Source organism: Nicotiana tabacum, chromosome 3 (assembly GCF_000715075.1).
Source record: "Nicotiana tabacum cultivar K326 chromosome 3, ASM71507v2, whole genome shotgun sequence".
Taxonomy (NCBI): Eukaryota; Viridiplantae; Streptophyta; class Magnoliopsida; order Solanales; family Solanaceae; genus Nicotiana; species Nicotiana tabacum.
This window is the reverse complement of record NC_134082.1, coordinates 116,756,586-116,770,422: the sequence shown is the minus strand read 5'-3', so window position 1 is coordinate 116,770,422 and position 13,837 is coordinate 116,756,586. Positions and strand designations below refer to the sequence as shown.

Below are 13,837 nucleotides of genomic sequence, written 5' to 3'. Positions count from 1 at the left end.
AAAGACATGAGTTTCTTAGGAGAGTAGAATTTCATATTTCTCTGAACATACTTCAAATTTACCTCATTGTTTTCATTGTCTTCATCGTCATCTAATTGGGACATCAAAGCAAATATTGAATCATATTCATTTTTCTCACTTTCAACTGCCATCATGGAGTTGTCACTTGCATCTGTTTCATCTTCAGACTCACTAGAGGAATCTCCCCATGCTGCAAGAGCCTGTTTCACCACATTGTCAGCGGACCTCTTCCTTTTGAAGTGCTTGTCAGGAACCGGGTTCCTCTTGGCTACTTTCTCAAGGTTGTACTTGGAGTGTTCTTGCTTCAGGAAAGGACAATCTTTGATGAAGTGCCCTGGATTTCCACACTTGTAGCATAGATCAAAGTTCTTTGGTTTGCTGGAGTTGCCCCTTTTTAGTATTCCTACATTTCTTCTGACCATCTTCTTAAACCTTTTGGTTATGTAAGCCATGTCACTGTCCTCCTCGCTCGAGTCATTGCTTTCAGCTTTGAGTACCAGGTTTTTTTCTTTCTTTGGTTCTCTTCTTTCACTGTCTATCTTCCTCTTCATCTCGTAGGTATTCAAATTTCCAACCAACTCGTTTATGGTCAGCTCCTGCAGGTCCTTTGCTTCAGTAATAGCATTCACCTTGCTTTCCTAAGAACTGGGCAGGATACTAAGAATTTTCCCCACTAGCTTGTTCCTAGGAATGATTTCACCAAGTGAGTGTAGCTCATTTATGATAGAGGTGAATCTTGTGTGCATATCTTGAATAGATTCATCGTCTTTCATCCTAAAGAGTTCATACTCAGTAGTGAGCATATCAATATTAGATTGTTTTACTTGAGTGGTTCCCTCATGTGTTGTTTGCAAAGCTTCCCATATCTCTTTGGCAGTTTCACAAGCAGAGATTCTATTATATTCATCAGGTCCTATTCCACACACCTAAATTTTATTGGCACGAAAATATTTCTCTGCAGCTTTCCTGTTTGGGTTAGTGTATTCTTTTCTGGTCTTTGGCATTGTCAATGGAAGGTCTCCAACTGCCTTTGTTGGGATATAAGGACCATCACATTTGACATCCCACAACTCAGAATATTCAGCCATGATAAAATCATGCATTCTTGCCTTCCACCACCCATAGTATTGCCCATTGAACCTGGATGGTCTATACGTAGATTGACCTTCTTCAAAATTTAGTGGAGCAGTCATAAGGATCCTTCCTATGTGTTAGCCTGATAGGAGAAACCCGCTCTGATACCAATTGATAGTTTATATGAGTCCCCCAAACTATAGATTACCAGGTCCACTATGAGTTTTCACTGTGAATACTAATAAAACAGTAAGTAAATAAGACAGGGAGAATTACGTGGAAAAATCCATGCTCAAGGGGATAAAAAACCACGACCTACACTGGCAGGATTTCAACTTCACTATGAGAAACTTTTAGATTACAACCTATACAATCTAAAAATTAAACTCTTAATCCCTGACTAACTTGTAATACACTTATTACAAGCCACTTTGCAATACACCTATTACAAAGACTTCAACTCATGACTAACTCTAGTCACGACACAAACACAAAGGGTTTATGGTTTTACAAAGGGGTTCCTAAGTAATGTTTCTAGCTAAGCAATTTAGGAATTACAATGAAGAATAATTACAAAGTTACAACTCAACTAAGGACAACAAAATATTAGATTTGGGAACTGGTCTGTAGTAGCATTTAACTTTGTTCTTGAGGCTCTTGCGAATTTAGTTCACTTTCTCTGAAGGATTGAATGCTTGAAGTGACTTCTCAAGTATTCAAGTGATGTTTTGTTGTAATACTCTTGCTAAAATGCCTTTGATGGCATCATATGAATGATGTAAGCAATTGGTTGGTCAAAGTACAAGTGACTGCAAAACTGCTGCATTGTGTGCACTGTTTCTGTAGCAGTCACTTTCCAGCTGTGCTTAGTTGACTTTCGTAGTGTTGTCAGGGAAACACAAGGGATCAAGTCCCTATATTATTTCTATATTTTCTACACTTGCAGCAATTCACATTAGCTGGAGTTCTGGCTGGAATACGTTCATTAACAATGTGTACCAAATGTGTCAGTTTCCCTATCTGGTTCTTTACAATAAGTTTGTTAGATCATCCAAAACATAAGTTAAAGAAATTGAAAACCCATCAAAGATAACACCAACAACACAAGAACACAACAATAACATGATATATACATTATTTTCCAATCTTATATACACCATAAAATACAACAAAACAATCCAATACACCCCAATCTCTTCATACACAAAACGACCATCGTAGTAGTGTCAAAAGACCCGAAAATGTTACGACGAATGACCAGCCCACCACCCTGCATTTATGTGGTATTTATCCAATCCATTCCTCCTCCAAAACTCCATAAAACAGTAGTAAAACACGCAACTGAACAGCAACACAAAAGAGTCCACAAAATAGTCCGTTACAAGTGAAAATCTCGAACTCACGGCTTCCGATCACCGTCCCATGAGTTCTTACAATTTTAGAATGGCTTTCTACACATAGCCAAAATTATATGAAAGAGAGAAGTAAAATTACCTTATTTGTTGAATAACACAGCTCTTATCCTGGTTCTTCAAACTCAAGGTTTCGCCTCTAACTTCAACTTGAAAAGGAGAGAAATTTAAATAGGGTTTGTGTTCAATTTTTGGGAGGATGTTTGCAGGGGTTTATGTCTGGTTATTGTGCCCTATTATCAATGTATTACATGAACAAAAGATTCCTTTAAAATGTCTCTTTGGACGACCCAAACTGGTCCATTTTTGGACTCTCATTTAAGCAAGCAGGTGACACACCTACTTGTCACCTAGCAGCCTGCGCAGTCTTGCGAAAATGCATATACCTCTCTATTCTGATGACATATTGACAAATCGTTTAATGGGTTATAAAATAGACTAATATATCTTCAGTTTAATGGGTAGAAGACCCCGTAACTCTAAGTATATTGGGAGAAAATCGCAGTTACAATTGACCTAAATTTCAGTAAAACCTATGAACGTAACTTGTGATGACTTTCATCCACTTTTGTTCCACAACTCACTTGGCATCAAAACATAACACATGACTATCATACGACTAACATAACTCATAACATAACCTTTTTATCATTTTAAGCACCCTAGTCTCACCCCAAAAGTACATGTTATACATTCCCAACTTGTCGACTTTCGATGAAACATTATTTTCTTTAATTACTTAGCTTCTAAACCTTCCAACCCTCTTTATACTTGTTGTACATGATCTTCAATATATGTAACATCTGAGGTAACATGATAACTTACTTGATATACTTCCAAAGATGAACTCATTTTTGGTCATACATTATTTTACTTACGATGCACTTTTAAGTACAAAAACATAGGGTGTACCAAGTTAACTAAGAGTCTAAACTATCGACTAATGACAATGCTAAGCAAAGGAAGTTATCAATTGGGAGAAGATATGGTTGATAGGATATGTGCAAGATAAATGTTTTGGATTTAACTTTAGATAGTTCACTTTTGATGTTCAAGTGAGTCTCTCGAATTCACTTGGTTATTAGTTTAATTGTTTAGTAGAAACTCCTCTCTCGATTATGTCTCAACCTTACACGATGAACCAATTTTAAGCACGTGAAGATATGCAGCAATTCGTAATGGATTGGTCTGTAGGAGAACCTCTCTCGATTATCCTCCTAATTAAGTTTAATCAACAATTTAACAAGCCCCTTCTGATTACTAAGAAGAATTAATGACTTCAACAAACAAAATATAATGCAACAATATCACAAGTTATGCCTCTCTTCAATTCATGAACAAGTGAATATAGATGCAACAGTTATAACATCCAAAATAATTCAATACATAAAACTAGAGTTAATTATCCACAAACAAGTATCAATACACTAAATTCAGCAACCCTAAAGAGAACTACTCCATGGATATGGAGTAATTCATCAAAATAATGTTTAAGTTAAAGGAAAACATAGAACAATCCAAATTCTTGTCTTAAGTGAGAATTGAATGATGAAATCCTTGAGTTTTTGCTTTTCTAACTCCTCCTTGGCATACTTAGGTCTAAGATGTGTCAAAAGTCCCAAAAATAATGTTTTTCCGTGTATATATACCAAGTAGGGTTGGGTCCAAACAAAAACACCTTTTTATATGCGAAATAGTACAATTACTCTACAAATTTGCACAGGCATGCCTCATGGGGCGATGCGCCATGCGGGGAATTTGTGGGGAAGTTCAGAGAGTTGATTTCTGACAAACTGCAGGAATTCATGCACCGCCCCACGCACCGCAGAAGTTTGGAATTTTGAAAAATGTAAAACATGAAAGTTGTATCCCTTTTAAATATCTTTCCAACTATATTTGTGGAGCCTAAACAGATTTCTGAGTGAAAAGTTTTGTGCATTTTGCTATACAATGCGTAGTATGCCTACTCGATTCTTCGTTTCGTTCTTAAATTGCACTATCATTCGTTGATCCTTGATCACAATCCCCACTTAATCCTTGAGCTTTTACTCAGACTTCAAAGCTCCAGAATAGCTTGAATTCATTTCATAACCTCTACATAGATATGAACACTCCTACAAGGCATAAAACACAAAATTAGTACAAAACACTAGCAATTAATACTCAAACTCAATTAAAGTGCAATAAATTAGAATGTACTAATTGACTAAAACATGAGATTATTGCTACCATCAACACCCCACACTTAAACCATTGCTCGTCCTCGAGTAATCAAACCATACTCTATATAGACACGACCTTATAAACAACACTCAAGACTCAACATACCAAGAATATTTAAAATTGGCTAAGCACAATAGAGTAACATCCTTGCCTCAATATTTGACTCACAAGTACCACACATCATTCACAACTTACTCACTTACACTAACATAGAGGTGAACGACATTACCTTTCATTCATGAATCAAGTTCCCTCACACAACAAAAGAGAGTAGTTTCACACATATAAAATTCAAGAACAATTAGGAACTCAAGATAAAAAGAAATCACTCACTCTCAGAAACGATATTCATGTGCCATGAAGATGAACCATAGGCTTGCCCATAGTGTACTACTCTACTAATTGAGTTCATTCAGTCAAGGATCAAGTAGGACTTTAAACTAGTTGTAATGTAGGCTATAGGATAGGTAGGATATATGTAGATATAAGAGTGACTACAGCTCCTTAAGAACTTTAATACATACATTTAACATTCAAAACCCCACACTTATGTCAAACCATACTCCACTTTCACATCAATATGCATTAACTCCCTACTTCTTTAAGCACAATTACATCAAGAGTTATCACTTATCAGAAAATATTTTGCACAACAATACAACTAATTTTTTTTTCTTATTCAATTAAAGTGGCTCACACTTTCAAAAACAATGCATCATTCTCCTTATTTCATAAGTTCCACTCGAAAGCCAAACCAGCCACCCCGCACTTCAACTTTTACAAAGTTCCTAATAATTTTTAAGTGCTCAAGAGAGGTATATAGGTTCAAATAGATGATAAATTCAAATAAATGGGTAAGGCTTGTAATGTGGTTGCCCAAGAAATAGACTTACAGGCTCAAAAGGGGTTAACTAAGATATATAACAATTAGGTTGGTAAAATTATATAACTTGCTCAATAAAGAAAGGCCTATATCACCTCCAAGACTAAATAAAACTACTATTTTGCTTTGCAAACACACGGGCCAAGTTCTAGACATCAAATATAATGCATAGAATAACACAAAAATCTTACACACACAAGGAACATAACTCACTCAGAATTGGACTCATCAAGACACTCTAGTCAAAACAGTTAAGCAATGTTAAGATCATACAATTTAAGGTACTTTATACAAGAGTAAAAAACGAGCCTAAGCGTCGCAACTAAAGAACTCACTATTCTCAAGGCATAATAAAGTCAAGAGATATTGCTTTCAATTAAACTCATAGCACGGGGTTTCCTACTTCTACCAAAAATAAAAACTAACTATACTCAGTTCAAACAAAACCATTGTAATAGAATCGCAACATAAAGAAAAACCAAGGGGGGGATTATTACACTACCAACAAAAGAAAATCTTTTTGTCTCTTTTCTTTCGGCTTTAATTCCTCAAGAAACCTGTCGAATAATATCCATCATCGGGAACAGTCGAAAATTTGAAAGTTTGTATGGCTTTTCAATTTTTTTCTAACTACTATAAAGAAAAAAACAATCAAGCTAACTAAAGCAAAAACTAAGACTAATATACATACAACATACAAATATGCTCCACCGCAAATTTTAAGTTGTGGCATGTCCCCATGACACATAATTAAAAAGTGTAAGATAGAGGAAACTTCCCTGAATCTCTAGTCAGGATTTGAATCGAAGTCGGGATCCATTCCATGTGCCCGAACTAGTGCACACATCCATGTAGATAACTTCTTATAACCTTCTTGGGGTACACCCCACACTTGTCTTTTTCATTCATTGGGGCCTGTTTTTCACACCCTTCACCTTCCACTTAACACTTGTAGCTGGCTTCTCTTGTTTCACCCCTTTTTCCATATTCGTCTCAAAAGTTACGGTCTTATCACCCACTCTAAGAATGAGTTTTCTATCATGAATATCCAGTATATTTCTACCCATTGCTAAAAATGGTCTTCCTAGGATAAGGAGGACCTTCTTATTCTCCTCCATATTCACCACTATAAAATCTACAGGAAATATAAACTTATCGACCCATACCAAAACATCTTATAATATCCCCTCGGGTTTTGTAGTTGTTTGGTCTGCCAGCTGCATAGACATTGGTGCAGACCTTATCTCTCCAATCTCATTCTCCAGCTTCATGTACATAGACAACGGTATTAGATTTATTGAGGCACCTGAATCACATAAAGATTTATCAAAATTGAGAGTGCCTAAAGAGCAAGGTATGGTAAAAATCCCTGGATCTTCACACTTTTGTGGGAGTTTGTTTTGCAAGATTGCACTGCAATGCTCTGTGAGCTTGACCACCTTGGTCTCTTTTATCTATTTCTTCTCTGTAAGGATCTCCTTCAATAACTTTGCATAAGATGGCATTTGTGACAGAACTTTAGTGAATGGCAGGTTCACATTAACCTGTCTCAGCATGTCTAGAAATCTCTCAAACTGCTTGTCCAGCTTTTCTCTATAGATCTTTTGGGGAAAAGAAAGAGCAGATATATGCTTGCTCTCATCATCAAATTCCTCCCTTCTTGAAGTTTCCTTGTTCTTCTTTTTCTCTGCTCCCTTCTTACCTTTCTTCTTCTCAGTCTTTTTATCATCTTCAATTTTCAGCTCATTCCCACTCTCTTTTTCAGGCGCAACTTCTTTTTGAATTAGAGTGTAATCTTTCAAAACTTGTCCACTTCTCAAGGTCAAAATATTTACTGTTTCTTTGGGATTCTTCTCAGTATCAGCTGGTAGACTGCCTGGGATTCTCTCAGATAATTTAGTTGTAATCTTTCCCACTTGTCTCTCCAAATTTCACAAACCTGTCCCAAGTTCTTTGATAGCTGCACCATGAGCATCTAGTCTCTCATATGTCTTGACAATGAAAGACTTCATCAAATCTTATAAACCAGACTGAATTGGCTATTGAGGCTGAAATTGCGGCCTTTGATGATTTTGGAAGCCTAGAGCTCGTTGAAATGTGGAGTTATTTTATTGCCATGCATTTGCTGTGCCCCTAGGTGAACTCCATGTAAACCCGGAGTATTTTTTACCCATTCCATTGAAATTATAAGTACCCACCGCATTCACTTACTCTATGGTAGCTTGACATTCATCATTAGGGTGTCCTCTTCCACATATATCACATGCTGCATGAGGCTCATTATGTACTGAGGCTATGGTCAGCTTCCTTATTTCTTTTGACATGGCATCAAGCTATACCAGCACAAATGTGTTAGTATCAACGTGGTGAACACTAGTTGATCTTATTCTTTTAACAATTTCCGAGGGCCACTAATTTGCATATTTAAACAACTCATCTATAATAGTGACTATCTCCTCTGGAGTCTTTTTCATCAACGGACCCCCAGCTACATTGCTCAATGTTCTGCGTGAGGATGATGTCAAACTATCCCAAAAGTCCTGGAGTTGCATCCAGAGTTCAAATCCACTATGTTGATATTTTGGCACAATCTCCTTAAACATCTCCCATGCTTCAAACCCGATCTCAGTCTCGTTCTGGCAGAAGTTACGGATTTCCCTTCTATACTTGCCTATTTTAGCTGAGGAAAAATACTTAGCAAGAAATTTTCTGGTCATCTCCTCCCATATTCTAATTGATCCTTGGGGCAAGATTTTAAACTAGTGCTTTGTATGATCTTTCATGTGAATGGGAATGCCCTTAGATAAACTGAATCTTGTGACACACCATTATATTGGAAGGTGTTCATAATCTCCTCGATGTCCATTAGATTATTGTTTGGACCTTTGTTCATCTTTCCTTTGAAAACACAGTTGTTTTGAAGGGTTTGGAGTAACTCTTGCTTCAATTCAAAATTGTTGGCTACAATAGGAGGGGTCTCACACTTCAAAGTTGTAGACCGGTCTAGCATAAACGCCAAATGGTCTCCCTTGGTCGGGTGGTATTTTTCCGTACTGGTCTAGAACGAAGGGCTGATTCTGAGCCAATCTCCGAGCCATCTCTTCTTCATATGCAATTTCTGCATCTCTAATAGTTACTTCCTTAGCATCCCGAGCAACTTTTTCTCTTATCTGGGCTGCCTCTTTCGCAACCAAATCCATAATATTATCATCTCCATCCATATTTACTGTGGTTGAGGATTGCCCAACCTTCTCAACTGTCACAATTGTTTTTCGATTTCTGGCTCGTATGGTTGCACTTTTTTCCTAGAAGATCGAGTCATGCACCAATCTAACCTGTAGTCTGCACACAGTCAAAGCACACCAAACATAAAAAGAGAAAATAAAATAAAAAGAAAAATTCCTGAATTAACACTACAAACTATTTCAAACACTATTGCTCGCTAGTCGAAAACATTACAAACTATTTCAAACACTATTTATAGAAGCACTCAACCCAATACCAAAGTACCAAAGGTGATACTAATTTTAGCTTTCCAGAACACAGCTGATCTCGCAATGCTTGACCTCTTGCTTCCTGTCTCCTCCACTCCTGCTGATATTTCCAACTTGGAATTGCAAATCGAAGCCTATATTACAAAATAAAATAACATTTAAAGTGCCAATCACAAGCAACTCATCCAAAAAATTGTGTTCAAACATAATCCAAATGACTCTACCATTTCTGCAGCCCTTGGCCCAAGCAGTTCGCTATGGCTCGGCGTGATAATTTCGTCCTCATTTGTCATGTTTTTACGTTTGTTATGAATTGTCACGTGTTACTCCATCTACCTGATCATAGGCTAAAAACCTGTAATTTAGTCGTTGTAACAACACTTTAATTATTGCATTTTACAAAGATTTGAGCTTAATTAATAATGAATTACTAAATTCATGTTTTATGCCTTACAGGAAGAGATTTCGACTTAAGAATTTAATTAGGGATGAATTTGATTAATTTGGGGCTTTGAAGTCTGAGTAAAAGCTAAATAAATCAAGTCGGGATCGTGTTCGGGGTTCGCATAGCAAGCCCGGATAGAAAAACAAGAGAAAAAATGAAGCAGCGCAAAAAAAATGTACTGTCGCGCTGCGTGGGGCGCCGCAGAAGTGCAAATTTTTGTGCTGCATTGTTTTGCTCCGTTAAAATGTATTCTGCCTCTGTCCAATCCATGTACGCGACACATGGGGCATCGCGCGGGGCGTCGCGGACGTGTAAAAATCGCAGAACGAGTCTATTTCGGTCCTAAAAGGGCATAATTGTCAAAACCCATTATTACATGATTAAAAAGGGTAAAACAACCATTATTGGGGAGAGAGACCTGATTTTAGAGAGAAAAAGAAGAGGAGATTCATCTGGAAGCATCAAAAATCAAGAGGAACAATACTTTGGAGCAAGGATTAAAAGAGTTTTTCTAAACTTTCTTCTAGTATCTATTTATTTGATGTTTAAAAGTTATATTGTTGATGTTTGTATGAATGAGTGGCTAAAAACCCAAATATTCTGGGGTCATGGGTGTTAGATAATTATGTTGTTTGAAGCTTAAATGGATAATCTTGAATTTATCTTTATGGGTTGTTTATTTGATTTTGCTGTTAATTATTTTATTGCGTAGCTAACAGTGAAATACTATTTATGAATCTTGAGTTAAACTTGAAAAAGGAAATTGTTGATTGCATATAGAATCAAAAAAACAAGATCTTGATCCTGGGCATCGGGTGAGAGATTAGCGATTAAGATAGAAATATATTGCCTTGTTTGGTTGAAAAATAGGAATTGTAAATGCATTTGAGTTAATATTAATGCCATAGAAATACAGGTATTAATTTAACTTGAATAGGCATATAAGAATTGGACAGATTCTTATGGGTATTATTAACCCTATAATCAATAACCCAGATAATTCAATAAATCATTCTTAAGCTAAAAGCGTAGCACGATCTCTAGCAAGCTCATGACCCTGGAATATCTCTTTTATTAATTGTTAAAAGAAGATTGCATAAGTGGTATAATAAACTTTGAGTTGTATTATTGTGTGTTTACTATTTAAATTAGAAATTGGTTATTTATGTATTTTGTGATGAATTAGCTTGAATTGATAATTGTTTGAGCTTGCATCAGTCAATAAGTTGATCATAATTCCTCGTGGGAACGTTACTTTACTTATTACTATATTACTTGACGATCGCGTATACTTGCGTGAGTGTTTTCGTCGCATCAAGTTTTTGGAGCCGTTGCTGGGGACTTAGAAATTAGCTACTTGACTGAGTTAAGCTTCTATTAGCTATTGGTTTAAGCATTAATTTTCAGTTCACTTTGTTTGTGTCACGCAGGCTCTTCTCTTGAATGCAGAGGAGTAGAAGCACAAGCAATCTCTTCCCTCTTGATCCTAAAATTGAAATAACACTTCATAGAGCGAGGAAGGAGTTGGAAGTTAGATACAAAACAGAAAGAGAGTTGGACATTTTAGTTCAACCACAGCCAACAATGATGGCAGGTAATGGAGGGCATCCGATGATAGAAGCTGCAAGGCCAAATCTTGCTAATATGACATAGGCTAATGTGAAGCCTGATATCACTGGTCACTTTGAGCTTAAACAGTACATGGTATAGCTGATTCAGTCCACTAGGCAATATGTAGGCCTATCTCATAAAGACTCGCAGAGGCACATTCAGAATTTTTTGGAAATCACGGATACTTACAACTATCCAAATGTTTCCAAGGACTATGTCAGGCTGCTCTTGTTTCCTTTTTCATTGTTGGGGGAAGCTAAAGAATGGTTGCAGAAGGAGCTTGCTAATTCAATCCATACTTGGGATTATTTAGCAAAGAAATTCTTAATCAAGTTTTTCCCCACTAAAAAGACAAAGTCTTTGCGAAGCCAGATTCTTGGGTTTCAACAACGGAATGGTGAGACTATTCATCAAGCTTGGGAAAGATACAAGAAACTACTTCGAGACTGTCCACATCATTGTCAAACTGATGAGGTATTGGGCCATACTTTTGTTGGTGGATTAGATGAGACTTCAAAGATGAATCTTGATTCAGCTTGTGGAGGTAGTTGCATGGCGAGACCATATAATGAAATACAACTTTTGCTAAACAACTTTACTGCTAATGATTATAATTGGCAAGGTGAGGAAGAACCAAGGAGAGCAATGAAACAGAAAGCAGCAAGGGTACTTGAACTTGATGATTTTTCCGCCATGAGAGTAGATATAGCAAAATTGGCAAATCAAATGAATAGAATGACAATGAACTATACACAAAAAATGCAATATGTTCAACAAATGTCGATTTATTGTGAAATGTGTGGTGACAATCACACGAGTGACATGTGCCCCACGAATCCTGAATCTATTTATTATGTGGGACAACAAAGCAGAGGTCCGATGAATCAACAGGCACAATATGGGAACACTTACAATCCAGATTGGAGGAATCATCCTAATTTCTCCTGGGGTGGAAATCAATCAAATCAAAATCAATATAGATCCCAAGGAAATTTTAATCAACCTCAAAGGCCACCCCAGCAAGTAGAAGAAAGTACAAATGATTTGTCGAAGAAATTGTTGCATGACAATCAACAACTCAGAACTGATTTTAGAAATCTTGAAAGACAAATGGGACAGCTAGCTGCAAATCAAAACACTAGGCCTACAGATGCTCTTCCAAGTGATACAAAGAAAAATCCGCAAGTTAGTTGAATTACAGTTAGAACTGGAAGGGAATTAGGAGAAGTTCCAAAGAAGAGAAAAGAAAAGCTTATGCCTGAGGGTGAATTGATTCCCAAAGCAACACAGGAAGCAAAGAAAGATGATACTGTTTCAGCACCCGTGAATGTTCTAAGGCCACCACCACATTTTCCACAAAGATTGCAGAAAAAGAATGATGATCGCATGTTCAACAAATTTCTCTCTATGTTGAGTCAGATTCAATTGAATATTCCGTTGGTAGATGTGATTCGTGAAATTCCAAAGTATGCCAAGTACATAAAAGATATTGTGGCTAACAAGAGGAGATTGACTGAATTTGAAACAGTTGCACTTACTGAGGTGTGCACTTCAAGGGTCCAAAATAAGCTTCCTCAAAAGCTTAAGGATCCTGACAGCTTTACTATCCCTGTGAGAATAGGTAATGTTGGTGTAGGCCATGCACTTTGTTATTTGGGAGCGAGCATAAATTTGATGCCACTGTCTTTGTACAAAAATTTGGGTTTGGGAGCTCCAAAACCCACCACGGTGATGTTACAACTAGCAGACAGGGCCATAGCTTACCCGGAAAGGGTGATTGAAAATGTGCTGCTGAAAATTGGGAAATTTATTTTCCCGGCTGATTTCATTATCTTGGATTTTGAAGTAGATGAAAAAGTTCCTATTATATTGGGAAGACTTCTCTTGGCTACAGGTGATGCTATAACTAAAGTAAGATAAGGAAAAATGATCATGAGAGTTAACAATGAGGAAGCTATTTTTAATGTATACAAAGCAATTCAACTTCCTCGCCATTAGGAAGAGTTGTCTATAATATCTGTCATGGAGATGGATGAGCTACTTATTGCCCCAAGTGTATATTTGAAGGATTCTTTAGAGAAAGCAATCGTGTTGTTTGAGAGTTTGGAGATTAATGATGAGGTTGAAGAGATGAAGCATATTTTGAATGCATCATGTGAATATATGAAACGTTTAATTCCCTTTAAACCTTTGAACGGGCCAAATAGTCCTTCTCCGAAGCCATCAATTGAAGAATCTCCAAAATGGAACTAAAGCCTTTACCTTATCACCTTCATTATGCTTATTTGGGTAGTTCTGATACGTTACCTGTTATTATTTCTTCTGACTTGTATAAATTGCAGGAGGAAAATTAGCTGAGAGTACTATGTGAGCATAAAAGAGCAATTGGGTGGACAATGTTTGACATAAGAGACATTAGTCCATCTTTTTGCATGCATAAAATTCTCATGGAGGAAGAACACAAGCCGAGCATAGAACAACAATGCGGCCTAAATCCCAACATGAAAGAGGTGGTAAGAAAAGAAGTGATTAAATGACTTGATGCAGGTATTGTATTTTTAATCTCTGATAGAAAATGGGTAAGTCCAGTCCAATGTGTTCCAAAGAAAGGAGGAATGACTGTAGTGATAAATGAACAATTATCTGATTCCCATTCGAATTGTTACTAGGTGGA

The 13,837-nt window shown here is 36.8% G+C and overlaps 1 protein-coding gene across 1 annotated transcript; it reads right to left on the bottom strand.

Moving 5' to 3' along the window:
• Positions 1 to 659: 659 nt before the first annotated feature.
• LOC142177099 (uncharacterized) lies at positions 660 to 6,731 on the bottom strand. The gene is made up of 2 exons (XM_075245563.1): positions 6,549 to 6,731; positions 660 to 947 (listed from the first exon to the last, which is right to left on the bottom strand). Exons 1-2 carry the CDS (start codon positions 6,729 to 6,731, stop codon positions 660 to 662), a joined length of 471 nt encoding a protein of 156 aa, XP_075101664.1.
• Positions 6,732 to 13,837: the final 7,106 nt, after the last annotated feature.

Coding starts and splice junctions, on each gene's coding strand:
- LOC142177099 (XM_075245563.1), bottom strand. CDS start 6,731: ATGGAGGAGAATAAGAAGGTCCTCCTTATCCTAGGAAGACCATTTTTA. Junction 948..6,548: donor CTACAAGTGTTAAGTGGAAG/GTGAAGGGTGTG, acceptor AATAAAATTTAG/GTGTGTGGAATAGGACCTGA.